The sequence below is a fragment of the Boleophthalmus pectinirostris genome, unplaced genomic scaffold (assembly GCF_026225935.1).
Source record: "Boleophthalmus pectinirostris isolate CB_2022bp ecotype Guang Dong unplaced genomic scaffold, ASM2622593v1 HiC_scaffold_4, whole genome shotgun sequence".
In the NCBI taxonomy this organism is placed as follows: Eukaryota; Metazoa; Chordata; class Actinopteri; order Gobiiformes; family Gobiidae; genus Boleophthalmus; species Boleophthalmus pectinirostris.
The window spans coordinates 28,693,378-28,719,231 of record NW_026571353.1 but is presented as its reverse complement, the minus strand read 5'-3'; the positions used below and the strand labels follow the sequence as shown (position 1 = coordinate 28,719,231).

Sequence of the window (25,854 nt, the reverse complement as noted above, 5' to 3'; positions counted from 1 at the left end):
CTAGGTCAGGAACCGGAATACACAAGACAGTTCTCAAAAACCCCGGAAGTGCAAGTTCGGGAACCAACCAATCAGCGAAGAGCCATACATTCTGTGTTGTCAACGATTCCAGAGATCGAGGATTTTAAGCCAGAACAAAGAGAAAGTTCGGTGAATTTTATCAAGGGGAAATTATTGCCCTTCTTCCTAGGGGATTTGACGCATTACATACGTCACGACCAAATAGCAGCGATTGGTTAAATTAAAAAAAAGTACCCACCTACTGTCGAGCGAATGAATTCTAATGCTGCGAGGTCAGACGGTTTCTACGAAGTGAAACCGGCTGATGAATCAAACTAGGGGTACAGTTAGACACCTATGAATCATAAACCATTATCCATTTATTAGTGTACAAAGTTAAGCATCAGAATTATACATTTACAGTAGTAATCAGCATTTAATTCATCAAATTTGAGTCATTCAGCATAATAGGTATAATTCAGAAATCTCTTAGCGAGCTACAGGTTGGAAACGCCTGATCAAATGTTCCTTTTATCTGTTGTTAACACTCGCCATTGCAAATCTAAAATACACAATTAAGTCATCGAAGAAACAAGTGCTCACTACCTCTCTCTCTCTCTCTCTCTCTCTCTCATTTCTCTCTCTCCTCCAAGCCCTCCCCTTCCTGCTCCCCTCCCTCCTCTCTCTCTCTCTCTCTCTCTCTCTTTCTCTCTCTCTCTCCCTCTCTCTCTCTCCCTCCCTGTACCGAGCATTCCACTCGCTCGCCCGCGGCTCACTGCTACTCTTCTCTTGTTCTCCTTCGTTTTTCTAGTGGCTGCGCGATCGGAGCTCCGTGTGGTTACAAGCGAGCCTGCTGCAAGAAGTCAAAGCCGAGGTACAGTCTCTCTCTCCTCTCTCCCTCCTTCTTCTGTCCGCGTTCGCATGCCCTTCTGTCCGTCCGTCTGTCTGTCTGTCCCTCTACCTTTCCTTTCCGTAAAAACATTTAGCAGAGTTGAAATCGTGGTTGACCTATTCCCATCTTAGAGACATGTTCAGCATTGCTCTGGCTCCTTTCGTCTGGTGCAGCTCTTTACATCTGTTGCGTGTCTTCTCCCGCTCCGGTTTCCCATAAACCCACTCTCCCTCTTTCCTAACTGCTTTCCTTATATTATCTCCTTGCTCTTCTGTTTTTATTTGACACTTGAAGTAAATCCTACACATTGAGATCTCTTCTATTTTTCCATTTCCGAGATAAGACTGTTTAACTTGCTTTTAACGGTGTATACGTTGAAGTTTAAAGTTGTGTAAGTGATTGCTGATTTACTGCACAGAGTTCTTAAACAAAACCATAGATTGAAGTGTGCGTTTTTATTCCCCTCGCGACTGTGTAAAAGTTGCGAGGTGAAGATGGATTGGTGCGACAAAAGCATACTTATGTGACTCTTGCGTTTGTGTGTGAAATTCTCGAGACGTTTCTAAAGATGGGACCTCAACACCGCATTTCTGACATTCTAAAGATTTGGTACTAGACCGTAGCCTTCAGGACGGCTTTCAGACAATTACTCGAGTGTATTTTTTACGTAACCAAATCATCCGAGTTTCCGCTCTTTTTGCTATTTTGGGCAGACTCTTTCTTTGACTGACACCTAATGTTAACAGGTGGTATGAACTGGGATTCTCAGAAATATCGATACACAGATACGAATCGATACTAAGACTTATCGAAACTAGATACTAAAAAATATTAAATGGGATAAAATTTGACCTTTTTCAATTTATTTAAGAATTATCTTGAAGGTGATATGAACTGGGGTTGTTAGAAATATCGATACACAGATACGAATCAATCCTAAAACTGAACAAATCGGAAGTAGATACAGAAAAATCGTAAATAAAACAGAATTGGACCTTTCTGAAATTGCTTAAGAATGATGTTGATTAAGACTACGTGGTAATATTAATGAAATTACAATCATTTTGAAATCGGTATCGAGAATTTAACCTTTTACTTTGAAATCAAGTTTGAAATGTTTGTACTAACACTAGATTGGGCTGAATGATTAAGGAAAATATTTAATTGTGAATTTTCTGACAAGCACTGAGATCAAATTTACATTTTAATAATTGGATTCTGTTCAATGTTCACATTTTAAACACATCCAGAGGAACTGGCAAAAAGACTGAAATATGAACTGACAGTCTAATACAAGAATCGCATTTCAGAGCGTGTTTGTGCAGATCTAAACTACAGGGATAGCAGTTTTTGGTTTTTTTTTTAATGCAGAATAAAACAGATATTTTGCTTGTGGAGGAAATGGTGGTGCTTCAAAAATTGCAGTGTTTGTGATTGGCTAAATGTGTGTGATTGAAATTGCAGACCCAATACCACCAAATATATTACATAAGACTTCCAATGCTTATGGTCACTTTTTAGAAATATTTTTTTTTTAAATTTTGCTTTAAAGGTCCAATGTTATGCTGTTTTCTGATCTATGTTATAATGTTTTTCTCATCAAAAACATACCTGGAGTTGTTTTGTTTCATTCACACATGTTTAACACATTAACCCTGCATTTATTTTTATTTTTAGAGTTCCTCTCTCAAACTGAAAACACTATGTTCCACCTTGTGATGTCATTTGGTAATACAGGAAGTGCTCCATTGTGTTTAAACTCCATACACCTTCACTAGAATCAGTCAGATAATTTCCAATAATTAATAATTGCCAATCTCTGAGTTAAACTAAAGGTTAAAGGAACTTGAAAGCTACCACTTCATGACATCACAAGGTGGAACGGGCAGTCTGAGCTTTGACAATGTAGACAGACTGATAATTCAGTCGTGTGAATGAAACCAAACACAACTCCAGATATGTTTTTGAGGAAGCAATAACATTATAAAATTACTTTAAGCTCACTTTGCATAATAGAGGACCTTTAAAATGAATAAAGTGTTTTCAGAAGTTAGTAATACATTTCATTGTTTAGGTTTAATTACCTCTTGGCACCAAACAGATCCTCCAATCATCAACCTTACTCTATAATTAGTTTACGTTTTCCATTTGCTGCATCATGCTGTTTTATCTCTCTCTAAAAAGCACTCTCTCTTTACCTCCCTGCCCTCCCTCCCTCCCTTTCTCCTTTCTCCTTCCTTCCTTTCTTCCTTCCTTCCTTCTATCCCGCAGGTTGTAAAATGGATTCTCCCCAGCCGAAGTCATCAGGAGAAGGGCAGAAAGCGGAAGAGACCGGAGACCAAGGTGAACCACAAAAAGGTAGGACCCCAGACCCCTATCTAGTCCACCGCAGGAGACAGAAGTGCCCTTTTTCGTAGCTTCTTCAAAACGTGTGTGTCTGTAATAGGGATTGGACCGTAGTGAAATTTTGTGCCACGATTAGCACGGTCAAACGATTAATTTTCGATAACTGTTACAATTGCTGATAGTTTAAAGATATTATAGATATTAAAGGTCCTACATCTGATTTTACTATTTCTGAACATTCTAATTATTCACCACAATGGTTTTTTATAAGTGCTTTTCACAACTCTAGACTTCACCGTGATTCTAAACCTAACAACTAGCATGCAAACGCGAACTTCCTGATTATTGAACAGTAAAATGGTTTCTAATTAGATGCAGATGATTTATTTTGATGTCACGAGCTCTTTATACGAAATATATGTGCTGGAGCAAGACAAACATCAGATTTAAGCCCTTTCTTCATTATTATTGTTATGACGTATGAATAAGTTGCATGTTTAAACAACTATTTATATTAATTTACTTTGTTCTAAGAGGAAATAAGATTAAGAAAAGAGCACTATGGGTAGTTGTGGTCGTTTTTGGGGTTATTTTTAATACAAACAGTGCCTCACACGATCATTTCTACCCTTTTTATCCTGCTACAAAGTACTGCCCCATCTCCATAATAACCATCTGAATATGTTTACATGTTGTGTCTGGGCAGATGGACTACCTTGTACTTGTCTGTGTTTACATCTTGATAGTTAACCTTTTAAGCTCTTGTATACATCACATAGACTGCAATCTAGTGCGTGGGAGGGGCCCTAGCGGAGACCACATGTTTTGGCGGGCCATGTTAACCTTCGTGACAAAATCTACGGTAAAAATAGGCTTCGTTTGTACACGCAAGGAAGTAATTGGAAGTCCCTGGAGATGGTTAATCCTTTTCTCGTACTAATTGACACACACACATGCACGTGGGCCTGCAACATTTATGAACACACACTGATCTGGAAGCCACAAAGGACCACAAGTCATTAACCCGAGAGCAGTAGTTTTATGCAACTCATTTTTACACAAGGAAGGAATTATTTTAGTCATTTTAGAACAGAGGTTGAATTATTAAGGGGAAATATCCAATTTTTCTAACAGGTGTTACAATTAGATTTGCAATTTATGCCTTCAAATCTGGAATCTGGAATTCTAATCAGGGGGAAATTTGTAAGTCGGAACGGAAATATTAACTGTTAAAGGAGCTGTTCCTGATTTAAAAAAAATAAAAAAAATAATAAAAAACATGGATCACAGAACAAGTTCATTGTTTGTAGTGATTCAAATTTATTCCACACTTACCTTACATATTTTGAGATGAGTTTTAGTCACAGAGATGAGTTTATAAGCGCTTTTCACAACTCTCAGAGACCAGAGCAGAGGTTTGCCATGACGGTAAAAGGGCTAGCATGCTAACACACACTTCCTGATACCAGACAATAAAAGGCTTTCTTTTTTGATATCAAGATCTGCTTATACAATATACATTTTGCTCAAACACATGAGAAAAAAATTGGGTACAAGGCCTTTAAACTAAAACAATAATCCAATTTCAGAACATCTTTGTAGAGGTCTAAATTACAGCGTTACCCGTTGTTGTTTCTCATTAAGATGGAACCGTTTGTTTACAAAGGGCATTGTAGTACTTTATGAATTGTGGTGTTTTGATTTGACTAATTATAACTTTTCAAATTGCACTTTCAGTTCAGTGTAAAGGTCCTATATTACGCAAATTTGACTCTTGTGAGGTTAAGCCGTGTTATACTGTTGTTACCTCCTCAAATCCAAAACAATCTGGAGTTGTGTTTTGTTTCATTCACACATTTAAGTAATTCTTTATTGTTAGTCTGTGTATATCTTTAAATCTCAAAATGCTCTGTTCTATATTGTAATGTCACTTTTTACCTTTTCTTCTGTAGTGATCGGCAGCATTTCCACTGCTGAAATCATTCAAATGATTATAGCGAAGGTGTACAGAGTTTAAAAACACAGTGGGGTACTTCCTGTATTACCGCATGATATCGCAAACTGAACAGAGTGTTTTCTTTCTCCCTAAATGTGCAGGGTTTGTGTGTCAAACATGTGCGAATGAAACAAAACTCCAGGTCTGTTTTTGACGAGGAAACAACATTATAACATAGATCAGAAAATAACGTTATATGGAAGCTTTAAAGCACATTTTGGGGCAGGCATTTTCACTAAATCTGATGGTTTTTAGCAAGTAAGAACATATTTAAAGACTGATTTGGTATGCTTTAGTGTTTGGGGATTCAGAAATAGAAGGTACTTGCTACATTTTTCCAACTGTACTCTGCAGCTTTCAACAGTGCGTGGAGATTTGCTTGTCTAAGTGGTGTGTAGGAGAGAGCCGCAGAATAAAGAACAGTATGTCAGAACATGTGAGCTTTCTGTATAATGTTACAGTCATTTATATGCAACAGTGAACAATGGCGTGGGCAGTTTTGTCAACCACCTGATGAATACCTGATGTACTGAACCTACCTGCTCGTGCAATACAATGGAATACACAGCAAAGTGATTAGGAATATAGAAAGAAAGAACATAAAAGCATTCTTAGTTATTACAGTTACCTTTATTCAGCTGTTCGGAGTAGGGAACTGTAGTAAACAAGTATGTATGCGGTTTTATTAATGCAATACGAAACTTTTCTGGTGGAGGGTCCATCAAATGCTTTTATTCATGAAAGTGTTATTGCTTTTTCTAGAATTTCTATTTCATTTCTGGCTTCATGAAGACAAAACGAGACCAAGTTACAGGTTAGATCTGTGGAGAGGCAATCCCGCTCCCAGTCAGAATGCAATTATGCCTATTTTCTGTAGCTATTTTTGAGCACTAAAACTATCTGTAATTATAAGGTAGAGCTGTTTAAAGTCATACTATGAGACATTCCAGGCAGAGCAACGACATATCCATAGAAACTAGCAGGTGACGGACCCCCAGCCAAAAAGTTACATAGTGCACCTTTAAGAAAAATAAATAAATAAATAAATAAATCTTTATTTGTCCCACAATGAGAAAATTTAAGACAAATTAGAATTAGCTAAAGAAAAATAAATGTTCACCAAAGTGTCTGAAGTCTGGTGAGAGAGTGGTGCAGTGGGTTGAGCGTTCACCCACTTACCAGAGGGTTGCCAGTTTGAACTTGTGTTTACATAAGTCACATCACCCGATTCACCCACAATCCCTCCTCCCGTTAAGCTGACTGTAACAAGAAAGGCATCTGACTTAAAGGTGCTGTACCTGATTTGTTACTGTCTTAAAAATGTGAAAAAAAGAGTTACCGTATTTTTCGGACTATAAGGCGCACTTAAAATCCTTTAATTTTCTCAAAAAACAACAGTGCGCCTTATGTATTAATTCTGGTTGTGCTTACTGACCTCAAACTGATCGTGTAAGGATCGTGCTGTGTTTTCAGCGCTTATAGTTTATGCAAATTAGCCATGTGGTTTTAAGTTTTGTTTCTGTAAAACGTAAACAAATATGCAAAGCTGAATTCAACTTATTATTACTCATTGTATATTTGAATCCTCCTTGTAGGAAATAAAAAACAAACTTAAACTATCCACCCACATTCACATTCATAATCCACATTCACCAAAACAGGGAGGCAATGCCGGGCGAATTACGTCACGATCTGCCAATGGATGCCTGGGTCAAGGGATCAGGCTCAAGTGTCGTCCATTTGTTTTGCTTAATGGGCCTTGTAATCCGGTGCACCTTATGTGTGAAAATAGATGAGAGAATTCAACATTATTGATATTGTGCCTTATAATCCCATGCACCTTATAGTCTGAAAAATACGGTAGTTCCTTTAGCACTAGTTCAATAGTTTGCAATGGTCAAACGTTATTTCTCTTACCTTATGCATTCCGAACATCCTAATTATTCACCTTGATTAGTTTACAGCACTTCAGAGCGCTCAGAGGTCAGTGTTGCCTCAAAGTTTTGCCATGACAGTAAAGCAAACAACCACTAGCATGCTAACAGACACTTCCTGAATAGTTTAACTGTTTATAATTAGATGCAGTCGGTAAACAGAGGATGTATTTTGACCCTAAGAGCTGCTTATACAATATATCTGTACTGGGGAAAGGCACATGGGAAGAAATGGGGTACAGGTCCTCGAACAAACGTATAAAATATTTTACCCTCCCAGCTTCCTTTAGTGTATTCTCTCACAATGTAATAGTAGGTTTCTCGTAACCAAGGGAACATTATACCTCATTTGAATGCAGAGTTGCTTTGAAAAACGTGAGTGGGCACATTCTCTGTCCCCTAATCAACAAGACATTGGAGTTTGCTGATTGTCTGAATCACCATTACTGCAGCTGTCCGGTCGGTTTTTACATCTGCAGATTAGTCCGTGCATAAAGTGGGGTCAGAGTTGAAAGTTCTGTCATTTAATAGGCTTCATTACTACGTGCCGTCTCACTTTAAGGTAGAACTTTTATGGGAATGTGATACCACTGGGAATACTTAACTGTTATGAAAGAGGAGTATTCAAAAAACCTGTTAGCGTTTTTTACTGCTTCCTGTTAAGCTTGTGTTTAGCTTGGAGCCATGCATATTGTTTACCAGACTCACTTTAATAGCATTATGAAAGTCACTGAGTCATTGTGGTCCAGTAATGTATTTTTATTTACTCTTTTTGTTATCTTAGTGATTTGAAATGAATATTTTGTAAAACTAGTTGATTTTAAAGGGTTTAAAGTGGCCCAACGACGTTATTCCTCACTTACTTTTTAAGCATTTTACACAACTCTCAGTGACTAGTGTTGGAGTTTTGCCCTGACGTTTAAAAGCTTACAACTAGTATGCTAACAATGCACTTCCTGATTATTGGACCGTAAAATTCTTTATTTATTTATTTAAGATATGCCATGTTAAATCAAGATGTTTGGTGAATGGTTGGAACACTAAGATCTCCCCATGCTTAGATGTGTATTTTAGTTTTGGTGAGTATTTCTGGGTTTACTAAAAATTCACAAATACTAAATAGATACTACAATTTGTATTTCATTTGTACAAGTATCAGTATTGAAATAAATATTTAAATAAGACAATACTGGACCTTTTCTGAATAGTTTTTGAATGGTCCTGATCTATATTGGATCTAGTGTGAGTTCAGAATTTAATATTCTTACTTGTGTGCATAAGATTGGAGTTGGTGTTTTAAATTGTCATTCTGGTGTCACATCATTACGTCATTTTCTGATCTGTGTTATAATGTTGTTTCCTCATACTTCACATGGAGTTTTGTTTTGTTCACACAAGTTTAAAGGGACAGTTCGGAATTTTGGGCATAGGGCCTTATTTCCTAGTGAGCCAGAGTGTTGGAGACGTGTGGAGACACTTTTTAAAATATTCCATCCAGTCCTTGTATTTGCAGAGATCGCTGATGCTAGGCTAGTGCATGTCAATGGCCATAGTTAGCTTGCCACTAAAAACAGTCTTACCCACTCCACAAACCACTCAAAGCAAAACATTTATAAGGCCAGAATGTCTGTGTTGATAGAATAATTAAGTATAACCAACCTTGCATTTGAAGGATTTATGTCTGAACAGTAGTGAGTTGTATGTCCTAATAGAAAGCTTGGCAGCGGCGGACTGATATATGAGAAAATAGTCCCTCAACATGCGACGATTCATGCGATGCAAGGTTAGTTTTATTTAAAACTTTATTCTATCGACACAGACATTTACGTCGACAGTCTGGCGTAATATTAGTTTTGCTTCGGGTGTTTTGTGGAGTGGGTAAGACTGTTTTTAGTGGCAGGCTAACTATGGCCATTGACATGCACTAGCCTAGCACCAGCGACCTCTGCAAATACAAGGACTGGATGGAATATTTAAAAAAGTGTCTCCACACGTCTCCAACACTCTGGCTCACTAGGAAATGAGGTTTTATGTCCAAATTTCCAAACTTTCCCTTTAACACCCAAATCCTTCTCTCTATTAATTTTCTCTCAAACTGAAAACACTCTGTCCCACCTTCTGATGTCATACGGTAATACAGGAAGTGCTCTATTTTGTTTTTAAACTCCATACTAGAATCACTAGAATCATCTGGATATGTTCAGGCCTGGAATTTCCGATCTTTTTTGTGGAGGTAACAACATTATAACATGTCTTAAAGCTCACAAGAAACTATTTTGCGTGATACAGGACCTTTAAAATCCAATTAAGAACTAGTTTAAAGAGTATTTTTCCTTTCCGCTTACTTGCTTAACCGTAAACAAATTGTCCATTTCCATGAATTACCCACAAAGTGACGGTGCGGCTGTCATGTGCACACATACGGCGTTGGCACCCTCTCAGTCGGACTTCTGAAAGGGGGGCAGCCAAAAGGGCCTCTTCCTGAAAGAATGGCCAATTACTGCCCACTTGCTTTTACACAATAGTGCGGATAGAACGAGGAGGGAGGTGGGAGGGGCCGTGAAACAGAGCCGGGGGGGTGGGGAGAGAAGAGGGGGACTATCGTTTGAAGTTACACCATAAAAGCCTGTTCTGAAAGGGAGCATGTCCTGACCCCCCTTTCACCCACATGCCCTCCCCCCCGTGCCCACCCAGCCCTCCTCTTTTGTCTCTCCCAACACAGGAACCCATGGATAGGCCAGGTGTATTTTATATTACTGCGTTTCATGTACTTCAAACGCCCCATAGCTATCCTACCTCCCATTGGTCTACCTCCCCTGTTTTACCAGCCCGTAGCGGGACCATAAATCACCCCACGGACTGAATCTGCAAAGAGGAATGAGCGGAAGGGGAGGGGGGGAAGAATAAGTCAGGTTTCGATGAAAATATGACATCTTAAGAATTGTTGATTGATGAGCAAGCCGAAGCGTTTAGCGATAGGGGCTAGCCTGGTGCAGTGTGGAGCGGCTAGCATATGGCCAATATTGATCACATTTTATTATATATCTGGAAATGGCGCGTTCCTTCCTGACTGCTCACAGCTTGTATGGATTTTCCACACCATTCAAAGCATATGACATTTACCTTAAGGGGGTTGTGCACGGCGTCAGTGGTGAAGAATCACCTATGGCTTGCTATGGAATATAAGATGGAAATTAATATAACATCAGGCTCCGAGTGTGCGAACATGTGTGGTGTTATTGTGGTTCAACAATCGCATTTAATTTTAATGGTCTGTAATATTAAACACAATCGTTTTTCAATTGTAAAGGTTCTATATTACTCAAAATGTACTCTTGTGAGCTTTAAGTCATGTTATAATGCTGTAACCTTCTCAAAAACATACCTGGAGTTGTGTTTTGTTTAATTCACAAATGTTTAAGTAATTCTCTGTGATTGTTAGTCTGTCATGAATTGATAGTTTACACGTTAACAGCTACCTTTTTACATTTTGTTCAGTAGAGATGGGAAATTCTGAAATTATAGAAAGTTCTTAAATTATCCAAATGATCCTAGTGAAGGTATGTGAAGTTCAAAAACACAGTGGAGCACTTCTTGTATTCCCACATGACATTGCGAGATGGAACAGAGTGTTTTCAGTTTGAAAGAAGAACTAAATCTCCCTAAATCTGCTAAACATGTGTGAATCAAACAAAACACAATTCCAGGTATGTTTGTAATGAAGAAACTTTATAACATAGATCAGAAAATTGTGTAATATGAGCCATGGTCCCCACGGTCATGAAAATCCTGCAAAAGTCAATGTCATTTTCCAAAGTCATGGAGTTTTAGTATCTGTTTCACGCAACTGCAGCATTCTGTTAAGTTATCATTAGGCTATTATGATTATTTCCAAACATATGCGCCTTTTGTTTAAAAAAAGACGACAATAAATGCTAAAAAACTGAAAAACTTTAATGTTAAAAACTATAATACCAAACCATAAGGTAAGTGGAAAGGGTTAACATTTCATATTTAGCCCTAAAAGTATGATTATGTTCTACATATGTAGGGTGCCAAGTCATGGAAAATTCACTTTAGGTCATGGAAAAGTCATGGAAAAGTTTTGAAATCTCATCTGTGAATAAGAGTTGGAGAATGATTCAGGCTTCGTGACAGACACTTACTAAACCTGAATCATACTCAATACACTATTTGCTAAGACTAATTAAAGTGTAGTTCATATGGTTTCATTTTTATCCGATATTTTCAAAGCGTTTTTGTTGTTTTCTTGCCAGAGATTGTATCCTCATTATTTTTATTGCACATAAGAATGCTTCTAAACAACTATTAAAATATAATCTTAAAGACAATAGACAATATCGCCTTCCTCTAATCCAAAACATATGGCATTTATCTTGAGTGGTTATGCCTGGAGTTAATTGTAAAGAATCCATTAAATGCATATTGTTTTGTTTGAAACTTTGATCAAACAACAATCTAAAACTTGTAAGTAAGACATTTTGGGATGACAAAATGCAAAATTGCGATTCCACATTCCATCATTCTAAAATGGACCCCCTATCTAAACCGGCGCTGTCAATAGATCATTAATCATTGCTTATCTGTGAATAGGGAGGGTCTTATGCAATGTTGTACTTTCATTAGTAATTCTCTGTACAAGGTTTGCCATCTGAAATCTTGAGTTTAAAATACGTCCAATTCCACAGATAAAGTTTGTGCGTTTTGGTAATTACCATCCTCTAAAATATAAAATAATGAGCAGATAAAGGTGCATTATGTAACGTTCCTGTAGAGGTGGAGGGCCTGCCGACGGCTTGTCTTGCCCGGAATGTTCCAAAGTATGGCATTAAACTTATCTCTCTCAAGCTGGTGGTGCCATCAGACCACGTTACGGGTCAGATCTGTGAAGAGGAGTCTCTATTTAAAGCAAGAATGCGTGTTTTTAAGGTATTTTGAGCACTAAAACACCACACTGAAAAAAATTATAAATGCCGGATTGAGATTTTTAATGCCATACACAGCAAAAAGTGGAGTGTTAAAATTGACTCTCGCAGAATCAATTTTAACATTTTCTCAGAGTTTATATGAATCCAATCTGTTCTAGAGTTAATTTAACATTTTTGGAAATGTTAATTAAGTAACACTAGACCAAAGTTCCTGTTTAACCCCGAAATCCAGAGTTATATTAACATTTTGAGAGTAAACAGATAACACTTTGTAGAGGTATCCTGATTTAGCTAAACAACACACAGAGGTGTTTTATTTATTTATTTATTTTTAACTTTATTTTAGTTCATTTAAGATGAAGTTATATACAAAACTGGTTCAAACTGGTCTTCTCTCACAAGAGTTTGAAGTGGTGAATGGGAGGAGCCAAATTAACACTAAGAGAATTTGAATTAACACTAAGGGAAGTTGAATTAACATTAGAGGAAGTTGAATTAACCTCAACCACATCAACTCTGGCAAATAACCCCAACTCAAACCCCCATTTAACTTTCAAATAGTTAAAATAACACTTTTGGTGTTAAAAACAACTCTGACATATTTTACCCTAAAATTTTAACCCTCCAGTTTTTGCTGTGTACAGTGGAACATTCCAGGCAAAGCGATAACATCTCCGTAGAAACAAGTAGATGCTGGTTTATGTGCCAGAAAGGTCACGCAATGCAGCTTTATTATGTTAAATTTGACCTTATTTTACCTTATAGGCGAAGATGTTTCTATATGTTTCCTATCTGTATTAAAACAATACATTTCCTGTTTTAATTGTTGACTGATTATAATGAATTTTCAGTTTCAGTTCGCTAGTATTCTTCGCTCGACATCCGGACAGCGTCTTGGAGCAGAGGTTTGCGGTGATGGGAATAAAGGAAAGACTAGACTGACTGTGGATTCCAGTAAAGTCGCTGAGTCCATTAAAGAATCTTACCCCGAAATGGCGAGAGACCGGTGGATATGAGGAGACAGGGGAGCTGAAATATTACACTAACCATACAGAGATGAAAAGTGATGGCGACAGCGCAAAACGGTGAAGCGAAAATTTTACTGAGCACAAATTAGTCCAAGGGCGAGTTGCATTTAGAGCTAATGATGGCATGGATGATTAGGGAACACACACACACGCATACATACATATATATACACATATACATTGACTACTCCCACAGAGAAGCCCTAAATTTGCCCAATTTAAAGGTGCACTGTGTAACTTTTCTGGTATAGGGTCCATCACCTGCTTTTCTCCATGGAAATATTGCCTTATTTATATCTACAGAGACAGTAGTTGATGATTGTAGGTCAATAAAAACTCATATTATCGAGTAAAGATGGACACGTTTAATGATTTACCAAAACATTCCAGACAAATCAATAACATGTCAGACAAAAAGGTGACGGATCCTACATCAAAAAAGTTACACAGTGCACTAGGGATGTAACAATAACCAAAATATCGTGATATCGTATCGTCAAAGTTCTCACAATAGTATCGTGGGCCATCACAATGTATCGAATTACAAGTCTCTTTGCTTAAATTAAGAGTTATGGTGCAGCAATAGCTAAAAAAAAGACAGAGGGAACTACATAGACCATGATCCTTTGCACCATTTTAATGTAGACTACAAGAAGAAAGTTCTAAGCACTTTTAAGTCTTAATTCTTTGGATTAAGTCTTGTTAAGGCATTTTAAGAGGAAAAAGCAGCATATTACCAGTTTTGTTAGACTCCACAAAATATCGCAATAAATATCGTACCGTTGAGATGTATATTGTGAAAATATCGTACCGAGAGATATTTTGATATTGTTACATTCCTAATCGTGAGCCTTCCAACCATATCGTGAGCTTTCCTACGAAATCGCAATAAATATCGTACCTTGAGGTTCATACTGTGACAATATCGTATCGTGAGACTTGGATATCGTTTACACCCCTACACTGCACATTTAAAGGTGGACGGTGGACTGTGAAACTTTTGTGTCATCGTTACTTGTTTCCATTCAGATGTTATTGCTTTGCCTGGAATTTTCCACAGTATGGCATTAATTTACCTAACTTATCGCCAAGGACACAGGATAGCAGATTCGATTACAGGTCACATCTGTGAAGAAGTGATTACGTTCACAGTAAAAATTCCTGTTTTTCAAGCTATTACACATGTAATTAGTTCAAATTCTAACCATGGATTTCAGAATGATGAAAAATTAAGACAGCTGTCATAGCGATTAACAATGTAAAACCAAGTATTAGATGTTTTGAAAGGGAAAAATCCTCAGAGTTATACTTACTTGAAGATTTGCATTTTGAATCATATGTTTAATCTGCCTTTTACATATACATATTATTTTCTTTATAAATAGGTGTTGTTTGCATGAACTCAAGTCAGGTGTAGTTTTGTAAGTGCAGTTTGGATCCAGTAGGGGTGTCCAAAAATATTTAAATATTGATATATTGTGATACTAAATTTGGTGATACAGCATCGTTATCGTGAGCTGATGTATTTTTTTGGTATCTTCTTCTGACCGCACTACAATTTTGTTGCTTTTTTAGTGTAAAGAAACTTGTTTATGCAATACACTTGACTGATGATTAAAACAGATGTATTTCAGTTGTGATTTAACAAAGAAATATTGTTGCTAAAAAAGTATTTGCTCCTGAAAAACAGCAATATATCATCTGTACCGCCAGATTGTGATAATATCGTATCGCGAGGGACCCTGTGATTCCCAGCTCTTATTTCTTTAGTCAACTACAGCCCGAATGCCCCGTACCTTTAGTTGTGTGCTCCGTGTGCATGTGTCCGCGAGCGTGCACGTGGCCTGTGTGCGGGGGTCTGCAGCAGAATATTAGTCACGCCTGTGTACTAATGGGCCTCATTTTGCTCTCATTTTCATGTGCGGTTAACGTAATGAGCGCTCCGTCTGCCCCTGCTGATCAGAACAGGAAACCCCGTAGGGCTTAAGGGCTGTAACCGAGATGGAGACTTGGGTTAAGAGTTTTTTTGGCTACATTGCGGTCATCTGTATTTTCCATCGCTCAGACAAAGTGGATATCATCTAATGTCTGAAACTTTTCCTCGACCGCATGCAGTGCAATTGAGGTGAGGATGCTTGTATTTCCAATAACACATTTTTGACTCAGTCGTTTTCAATAGTAAAGAAAGCTCGCTCACAAGCAATAAAAGGTTACGAACAACAGGTGAAGGGTAGAGATGTGACAATAAGAAGTATTCTGATATTATACTGTCAAAACTCTTACAATAAATCTTTTGCCATCCCAATAAATTGAATTACAAGTCAAGTTAACAGTTATGGTGATTCTGGTTTCTTTCTTCATGATTTTATTATCTTTCTTATTCTGTAAAGCACTTTTAATTACTTTGTGTGTGATTTGTGCTCTGGAAATAAATTTGCCTTGCCTTGCCATGGTGCTGCAAAAAACAGAGGGAACTACATAGACCATGATCCTTTGGTGTTGTCGGTGCAGACTACATGAAGAAAAAAAGGGTTATTAAGCACTCTTAAATTTTAATTCTTCATATTATAATAGCACCAAAGGCTTTTCAATACATTTCCAAGGCTTTTAAAAGGAAAAAGGAGCATAGTCCCAATAGTGTAAGCCTCCACAAAATGTTGCAAAAATATCTAACTGTGAGCTGCGTATTGTGAAAATATTGTATTGAGGGATTTTGATATAGTTACAGCTCTATTGATGGGTAATGCAGTGGACAAATATGCATTTTGTCACTTGTTTCTATGGAGAGGTTATTGTTCCACAGGATGGAATTAATGAATAAATACAAGATAGATAAAATTATTGTTTTCATGGCTTTAAAACACCTGGAAAAAATGCATTCTTACTGTGAGTGGGCACGCCTCACCACAGATCTGACCTGTAACATGGCCTGGTGGCTCATTTGTACATGGAGATTGACAAGTTTAATGCTGTACTGTAATATTCTAAAAAAGGGCCAAAATTTTAAACTGGGACTACGTCACGGGCCAAACTAAATATTTATTGAAAAATTTCATCTGTATGTTTTCTCTTCTTTTGAGATATATAATGTTCAACTTTTTCTTATTAAAATAAATGTTTAATAATAGTTTTGCTTAAACACTAAATCCAGAACAAGCATAATATAAAATAATAACAAAATTTTAAATAACTAATGTCTCTGTAGCCGGCAGGCATTTCTAATACTAATTATTAATAATAATAATTTGATATGATCTCGCTGGCCAAATATTATTATATCGCAGGCCAGATTTGGCCCCTGGGCCTGAATTTGACATGTCTGCCCTAGCATGACAGTTTGTTGTAGATTAATAAACTCTATTGATAGGTTTGGAAGATATATTTTAAATCTTAGTACAATTTGTCATCTAAACATCACATTTCATGCCTTACGTTTGTTTCTTATCACTCTGTATTGTATTAAGTTTTTTTCATCTTCTCAGAATTCTCCAGTTTTAGTTGCAATTTCAAAATCATGTACATTTCTGCGAGAGCCTGTCTGTAGTAGTAGTAGCGTAGCACATCCTCCAACTTGTGACATCAATTACTTAATGAAAACTTTCCCAATTTAAATTTCTCTTGGCACGGCTGGAAAATTTTGCCTCAACTCCCAACAAATAAAAAATAAAAAGTTTCCCTAACACATACGCACACTCTTTCAAACGTGCCAAAAGTCATTACCGTATTTGGAAAATGTTCTAAGTTTGAGTAGGCAAAGTTAGTTAGCGCGAGCTAGTGATGCCAGGCGCTAAATTAACACTACAGTAAACAACATACATAGCTAAAACAAGCGAGGATTGTCAAATGTAATATGACTGAAGATGGAAGACACATCCAAGCACCTTTGTTTCACTTCTGTAAATACACCGCGTTTACTTAGCCTCTCCACGGGATAAACAAATCCAGGAAATTGTGTAACGCCGCATTCTTATCATTCTTGCCCAAAATTTTCATCACCAACTTTTTTCTGTTTATTTCCCAAACTTGAATCGCGCAAAACAACCTTACCTCAACTGAACCTCCGTCTCAAGTCGACTCGAGCATGGTTTTAATTAGAATTTTTCCGTTTTAAGTTTCGCAGCAAAACAACGCCATAGAAAGTCGGCATATGATCTCGAGAACAGATTGCGCGGGGTGGTAGCGACTTGGACCTGAATGTTTTGGATAACAGGGACATCGTTCAGTGCGCTATAATGACTCCACAGATGCTGCCAGATAGGTGGACGATGAGTCAGTCTTGTCACCTCAATTACTCCCACGTGGCGATGGGCACCTTCGCTCGGATGGATGCAACGCCGCTCTGCCAAGACATGTAGCTCTGGTTTGAAGCAGGCGAACGTCAACAGGTCTAGAGGAACAGCTTGTATCCGAGCGCTAACTGCTAACTGCTAAGTGTGATGTGCTGAGAGTAACTTGGGTCGGTTTCAAAAGGTTTAGGAGACACCTCAGGTCATGGAGGCTGCGTGTTGTGCAAAACATGAGGATGCTTCTTGCGCAGTGTTGGGGAGTAACAGATTACATGTACTGGAGTTACGTAATCAGAGTACAAATTATGAGTAACTGTATTCAGTTACAGTTACTGTTTCAGTGAGTGGTAATTGGATTACAGTTACTTTGGTGAAATAAATGGATTACACGGCGATATTTTCCTGTTTTTATATTTTGGGCTATATCCCCTTTTTTTTTTTTTTTTTTGTAATTGCACTCATTGCCGGACACTAAACCAGGTCTAAACCAGGTAAACCAAAAAAACCAGGACTAAAAAACAGACTAAAACCAGGATTAAAAGGAGAAAACAGGAAACCAGGACTAAACCAGGACTAAAACCAGGAAAACTCTAAAACAGGATTTAAAACAGGACTAAAAACCAGGACTAAACTAAAACTAAAACCAGGTCTAAAACCAGGTCTAAAACAGGATTAAAACAGGTCTAAAACCAGGTCTAAAACCAGGTTTAAAACAAAAGGATAAACCAGGTAAAAACTAAACCAGGTCTAAAACACAGGATTTTAAAACCAGGACTAAAACCAGGTCTAAAACCAGGTCTAAACCAGGTCTAAACCAGGCCTAAAACCAGGCCTAAAACAGGTCTAAAACAGGATTTAACAGGACTGAACCATGCCGCGTGGACCGTGTCTCCTCCTCTTCTATTAATAATAATTTTTTAATACGGTTAAGGAAAGTCTGGACTTTTTACTGTCTTTAAGCAGACAAAACTTATGTGAAAATATCCTCGTCTTTGCTTCTCTACAGCAAATCAAGTAATCCAAAGTATTCAGATTACATTACTCACTTTAAGTACCTTAATGGATTCCGTTACAAACTACATTTTGGGGTATGTAATCTGTAATATGTAGGGGAATATATTTTTAAAGTAACCTTCCCAACACTGATTAATTTGACATAATCCATCACAGTTCAGTCTTTCGGTTTTGTGTGTGTTTATTTGTACAGATTAAGGCTGTGCAAGTAATTTAATTTTGATCACGATTTCCATTTGTGTGTCAAACGATTTCCAAACTCATGTAACGAGTTGAAATGATAAAGCTTAACAAAGTTTATTTTGGGATATTTTGGATACATTTATGTTTTTCTTTGCTTTATTTCATGTTCAAAGTATATTTTATTCATTTTATGTTTTATACATCACAAAACTGCTCTAAGGTTCATGTTTGTAGCCTATATTTAATTTCCAATTTGAAAGTTTTGCGTAAATTATCAATAACACAGGGGCTTTTTTGATGAGAGAAATGCTGAATAAATGCATCGTGTAACTAAAAAATAATCATTTGAATAATCGTGATTTCAGTATTGACCAAAATAATCATGATAATGAGTTTTTCCATAATCAGGCAGCCCTAGTACAGGGAAGGGACAGACCACAACATTACATCTTCCAGTATAAAGTTTGCTCTTGTAATCCCTGAAGTCGATGTTTTAAAATACTTGGATAAAGTGTTTTATATATGTGGATTAATGAAACACAAATGTGAACTGCTATTGCATACAAGGTCACGCCATAGAAATAAAAAAAGGAATGGTATTGCGAAATGAACCGGTGAATCCAAATCTGTAATATGATTTAGTTTAAGAGCGAGCTATGTAACTTTTACACAGACACCTGCTTGTGTTTGTGTCTATGTAAATGTGCCTGTGTAAATGTTACTGCTTTGCTTGGAATCTTCCACAGTTTGGCCAATATTTCCAAGTAAATACAAGTATTTTTTAGAAATAAAAATGCCTTTAGTTGAATACACACACTAAACGCCACATTGGAAAATTCTTGCCAGATTTAGCAAAAGTAAGTTAGTACTGTATTTTTCAGACTATAAGCTCCTGTTGGACTAAAGGACATGATTGAGTGAAATATGTGTGTTTTTTCTGTGACAGACGATGTGCTGCTGATGGTGAGTCTTTTCTGTGCTTCTATTGCGTCGGAGATGGTTCATGTGAAACTTTTCAGTGATTATAAATCTATCCTCCACGAGGCTCCTGACGTCGGTTGCCATAATGCTCTGACAATCCATCAAGCTTTGCAGATTTGTAGCTTACCTGAGTCGTACTAAAACATTTTGACAGATTTTTGAGCGCCGTGTACCACATAAAATCAGTTCGAGGCCAGTAAGCACAACCAGAATTAATACATAAAGCATACCGCGTTATAAAGCAAAAATTAAAGGATTCTAAGTGGGCCTGGTCAAGCAGAAGTAAACAGCAAGGCCAAAAATTCAAGTTAATGCATCTGATATAAAAATGTATTCAACAGATAGCATATGTTTATGAAACTGTTTACCTTTTTTCTGTACCATTTTTGGTTCTAAAGTTACATACGTTTTAAACAGACCATGTATGAAACATGGAACAAAAATTATATCCCAAATTTCAAAGACCTGAAAATCATGTAAATAAATGGATGTATTTCATTGTATCTTGTGTTATTCGATCTTTGAACTGTTGATGAAGGTACATGATTTTTCAAAAAAAAAAATTTATTTAAAATGATAAAAATTTGCTTGGAAGGACTGACATATTTTATAGAAATAGTTTCCTTTCATTTTGAAGTAATATTAAAGTATTTGGAAGAAAAAAGCTGACAAATTATGCAAAATCATTCACCTTCTACTTGCTTGCACAATTTTCCCTCTGTTACTTTTCCCTCCGTTACTTTTCCCTCCGTTACCATGACCTTTCTTAATAAAAAATCTCAATACTCCAAATGTAAGAGGTTTTTCAACCTAATCTTGTACCATATGGTAAAAAACTATATTAAGCAAATATTCAAACCAGTTTGTTAAGGATATGTAAGTGAGAACTGGTAGTTATCGCTGTTTATATTTATTACCCAAAAAGTGCTGCGTATTTCATTCCCTCTGTTACCGACATGAGTTTTACATTTTTTGTCAACAACTTGAAAGAATATCGCAGGTTTAACTTTACCCTGTTGGAGTGTAACTCTTTCCTACATTCTGATACCTTACTTATTTCAATAGTCCCTCTAGTTTCTAAATAAGAGCTATTTGAATGTAAAAAATCTGCCCGTTTCCCTCCGTGACCGCTTGACCGGACCCAAGTGCGCAATATAGTCCGAAAAATACAGTATATCTCCATGAAGACAAGCAAAAAAATTACATACAGCACCTTTAAACAAAACTAAATATTGAACAACTTTGCACTAAATGCTATTTCATGACCGTCCTGATATAGTTTTAAATGAAGTAACCTTGATCAAGCGCTTTGTCAGTAATTGTAAACATCAGTCACCTTAACATCCCTATTGACCACTTTGTGCACTCAAGCTTTCTATCTCGCTTTGAACTTACCATTTACCGACGTACACAGCCTAACAATCAGCGGCACGCAGATGCCACCTTCTATTCTGGGAGCTACCCCCAGTGGTGATAGTTCGACTGGGGACACGGCGATGGGAGCCGGGCCTCTCACGGTCCTCCTCCAGCGCTTTACCCCGCCACCTCTGCTCGCTGCAAACACACAAGGGCAGCTAAGTGGAAATTGTTTCAGTCTGGCCCTCTGTTTACCATTTAAGTAGCCGGAAAAGTAAAGGTTTGTTGATTGGCAAAAAAGACACATCGGAATTGGATTTTGCTGTCGGAAAGTCTATACGTGTCTGGGTTTTATGGATGCAGTAATTAGTCAGACTCGGAAAAATGACCGTAGCTTCTGGTGTTTGATTTTCCTCTCTTTGCTGTCCGTCTTGTTTTGTCTCGGCGTCTGGTATCTTTCAGTGATTTGTTGTAAGATGAGATTTAGTTATTAGCAGTCGACAGAAGTCATAATTCATTCTGCGCTAATAATGATGCTAATTTTCAGACAGAAGACACAGCCCATTAGTTTGCAGTGATTTAATTAGAAAGTTGCCCAATGTGGAGATGGGATTACATGAGTAGTTGTAGAAACGCTGTACGGTTCACACTTAACATGGCTTAGAGGCTTGTGATGGATTGGCAGTTCGGGAGTTTGTAATTCTTCATTCGAAAGAATTCACAAATCCTGTTCTAAATTTTTTCAGAATTATGTCAAAAATGCCCCAAGGTTTTTTTCTCAAACATGTCAAGGTTGTCAAATCTAACTAAATCAAGGTTAAAGGGCCTGTACTACACTAGCTTCTGATCTATGTTATAATGTTTTTTGTTTTGTTTTTTGTTTTGTTTTGTTTTTTACCACAAACATAACATAACTTGAGTTGAGTTTTGTTTCATTTTCACAGTTCTTCCCTCAAACAGAAAATACTGTTCCACTTTGTGACGTCATGTGGTAATACAGGAAGTGCTCCACTGTGTTTGTAAACTCCATACACCTTCACAATCACTCAGATAATTTCAGCCCAGAAATTCCCAGGTAGTTGTTAACTTGAAAACTACCTCTTCATGACATCACAAGATTTGGAATTTTTTTTTTTTTTAAGATGTAACATTGAAAACAGTGAATTTTGCGTAATATAGTACCTTTCTAGTAGATGGTCTTCATGGATATGTTAATGCAGTACCTTGAAAGTTACACAATGTGGCATTAACCTAACCCAGGTTTATCAAACTCAAATTCACAGAGGGCCAAAATTAAAAACTAGGACTAATTTGTGGGACAAACTAAATATTTATTGAAAAATTTAAACAACATCTGCAAGTTTTCTCTTCTTTCGAGATATGTAGTGTTAAACCTTTTCTTGTTATAATAAATGTTTATAATAGTTTTGTTTAAACATTGACTCCAGAGCAAATAATAACAAAAATTTAAATAAATAATGTCTCTATAGTCTATCTGTAGCCGGCGGGCCAGCTCTAATACATATTTGATATGATCTCGTGGGTCAAATATAATTATATCGTGGGCCAAATTTGTCCCCTGGGCCCGAGTTTGACACGTCTGACCTAACCTATTGTTTATTTATTTCATTATCTATCTATTGTCTGTGTGTTTGGTTGTTTGTGTGTTTGTCTGTTCCACGCATAACTCTCGAACCGCTCATCCGAACAATCTCAAATTCAGAGGGAGTCATCCTAATGGGACAGGAGTGTGCAGTGCCAATTTTCATGTTGTTAGGATAAAAAAATTGCCAACATCTGGTAAAATGAGTGATATGTTTTAAATACTAGTATGTTTTAATTGCTCAAAAAACTTGGAAAAAACATGCATTCTTTCTTTGAGTGGGCTCGCCTCTCCAAAAATCTAGTAACTTGACCTGATTCCATCACCAGTTTAATTACATGGAGATATGTCAAAAATGCACGCTACACTATGTTCCACGTTTTTTTTTTATTTATTTTTTTATCATGTGCAAAAAAACGCATGCAATTGAATATGAGTAGGATAGATAAGAATGCCTTACTATGGAAAATGAGTACATGTTTAAAGAGCAACCATTTAAGACTTCAACTAAATTTTCACATTTCTGGACCACAAGAGACACAAGATATACAAGCCTTTTTCTTTTTTTTTTCTTTTTTTTTTTCCTTTTTAAATGAATGAGACATTTTGTGAACTGAAGCTTGTTCAAACTAACCCTAACCTTGAGTTTTTCTTCTCACTCTGAGCTCTGTTCTTCCGTCTTTCTCTTTGAATTAAAACAGCCCTCTTGTGTTGTTTGGCTGTCGTCTTTTCAGAAACAGACTTGACCTCTGCGCACTGAGGACACATCTGTTTTTTTGAAACTGTCCTACTCTTACACCCCACATCGCTCTCTCCATCTCCATCTACACTGTCTTTCTCTCTCGCTCTGCCGCGGTCCATCTATTTTTCTTTCTCTCTCTGTCATTCTCTCTCTTTCTCTATTTTTCTATCCATCTATCTCTATCTATATATATCTATGTCTGTCTCTGTTTCTCTCTCCATCTCTTTCTCGGTCTCTCTCTTTCTGTCACATCTGTTTTTTGAAACTGTCAAACTCTTTTACCCCACGTTGCGCTCTCTCTCTTTCTCTCTCTCTGTCGCAGTTTGTGTCTCTCTATATATGTCTCTCTCTCTCTTTCTCTGGCTCTGTTTATCTCTGTCTGTCTATCTTTATTGATCTTTCTCTCTCCTTCTCTCTCCCCTTCTCATTCTCGCTTTCTCCTCTTTCTGTTATTTCTTTCTGTCTCACGCTCTTTGTCTTTTTATCTCTGTTTCTCTCCATCTGTCTCTCTCTTGATCTTTCTCTTTCTGTTTGTCTCCCCATTCGATCTCTGTTTTTCTCTCTCTATCTCTATGCCTCTCCCTTTTTCCCTCTCTCTTTCTCTCTCTCTCTCAAAAAAGACACAGACTGCGTGCATGTCTTTTCTGTCTCTGTCTCTATATCTTTCTCTTTCTATTTATCTCTGTCTGTCTATCTCTGTTGATCTTTCTCTCTCCTTTTCTCTCCTCTTCTCATTTTTGCTCATTTTTCTCCTCTTTCTGTTGTCTCTGTCTCCCTCACACTGTTTCTCTCTCTCTTTATCTCTCTTGATCTTTCTCTTTCTGTCCATCTCCCCATTCTATCTCTGTTTTTCTCTATCTCTATGCCTCTCCCTTTTTCCCTGTCTCTCTGTCTCTCTCTTTTTCTCTCATGTTCACAGTGTGTGTCTTTCTATCTCTATTTCTCTCTCTCTCTCTATTTATCTCTGTCTATCTCTATTGATCTTTCTCTCTTCTTCTCTCTCCCCTTCTCACTCTCGCTTTCTCCTCTCTCTCTTCTGTCTTTTTCTCTCACATTTTCTGTGTTTTTATCTCTGTTTCTCTCTCTCTTTATCTCTTTGATCTTTCTCTTTCCATCCGTCTTCCCATTCTATCTCTGTTTTTCTCTATCTATCTCTACACCCCTCTCTTTTTTCCCCTCTCTCTCTCTCTCTCTCTTTCTTTCTCATGCACGCAGTGTGTGTCTTTCTATCTTTGTGTGTCTCTCTCTATTTATCTCTGTCTATCTCTATTGATCTTTCTCTCTCCCTTTCTCACTCTTGCTTTCTCTTCTCTCTGTTTTCTCTTTCTCACACTCTCTGTTTTTCTCTGTCTCTGTTTCTCTCTCTCTTTATCTGTCGCTCTTAATCTTTCTCTTTCCGTCTGTCTTCCCTCTTTCTGTCTCTCTCTCTCTCTCTACCTCAGTTTCTGTCACTCTCTCTCTATCTCTATACCTCTCTCTTTCTCACTCCGAGTCTCTCTATTTCTATACATGCATCTCCCCCTCTCGTTTCTTTCACTCTCTCTCTCTCACTCTCTATCTCCATACCTCTTTTTTTGTGTCTCTCTAGCTCTACACATGCCCCTATCTTTCTCCCTTCCCCTCCCTCTCTCTCTTTCTTCCCCTCATTTCCTCTCCTCCTTTTCTGCCTCTGCATGTTTGCTCTTTGTTGGCCGTGTGATTTATTGTCCATGAATCAGGGATGAGGGAGTACGCCGGAGAGGAGAGCAGAACTTTGGGGGAAGTAGCTGTTTCCGGACAGACTTCATCACATCAGGAGAGGAAATGGTCAAGAGGCTAATGTGTGCGCTCCGGCGTTTATCACAGTGTGGGGACTCAAACTCGTACACGCTCACAAAGTAGAGACCAAAAAAACCAGATTCACATGAGTTAAATTCTTCGAGATTGGATTAAAGTCTATGTAAATATTTGTTTCCATGTGTTTGAGCAAAATGTGTTTTATCCTGGCACAGATGTAGTCTAAAAGCAGCTTGTAAAATCAAAATGAAACCACTTTGTACTGTCTGCATTTTATCATCTAAGAATCAGGAAGTGTGTTGTTAGCATGCTGGTGATATTTTTACTTTTCCATAACAGCATATCTCCTCTTCAGTCTCCGAAAGTTATGAAAATAACAAATTCAGAGGCTAGGAATGCGTTGGAAAAACAACAGACTGCTGCAAACAATCTAAAACGAACTAAAAATACATGATTAAAGTTAAGATATGGGTAAAAGTGAGGGTTTATTTTAAGGTTAGGCAAGCAGTAATTATAGTTAAGTTTAAAATCAGTCTCCTGGAAATAAACGTGTGTGTGTGTGTGTGTGTGTGTGTGTCTAGACAGTGGATCATCACATCTCTAAAAAGCCACTAATCCCACAACTGTGAACAAAATCATGTCATAAAGTCATTTCATCTGAAAAACCTGTATCTGTTACAACACTGGCAAATGGGTTTTCACTTTGCTTTGGGCCAGTCGATCCCCGCTGTGGAAAGTGAAAATGATGATGTTTAAAAGCGCTGTACA

General features: G+C 37.4%; 1 protein-coding gene across 5 annotated transcripts in view; it reads left to right on the top strand.

The window, feature by feature from the left end:
• The window catches only part of aopep (aminopeptidase O (putative)), a 287,164-nt gene that overhangs the window by 131,590 nt on the left and 129,720 nt on the right, over positions 1-25,854 (top strand). For 4 of the 5 annotated variants that reach the window (XR_008633214.1, XR_008633215.1, XM_020932334.2 and 1 more), the window contains 2 exons: positions 812-874; positions 3,164-3,250. Coding sequence is in view for 3 of the 5 variants with exons in the window: in XM_020932334.2 (XP_020787993.2) it covers positions 812-874; positions 3,164-3,250 (150 nt within the window). In the remaining 2 variants the exon portion in view is untranslated. The remainder of the gene's footprint in view (positions 1-811; positions 875-3,163; positions 3,251-25,854) is intronic. The other variant, XM_055161429.1, reaches the window with a different exon arrangement.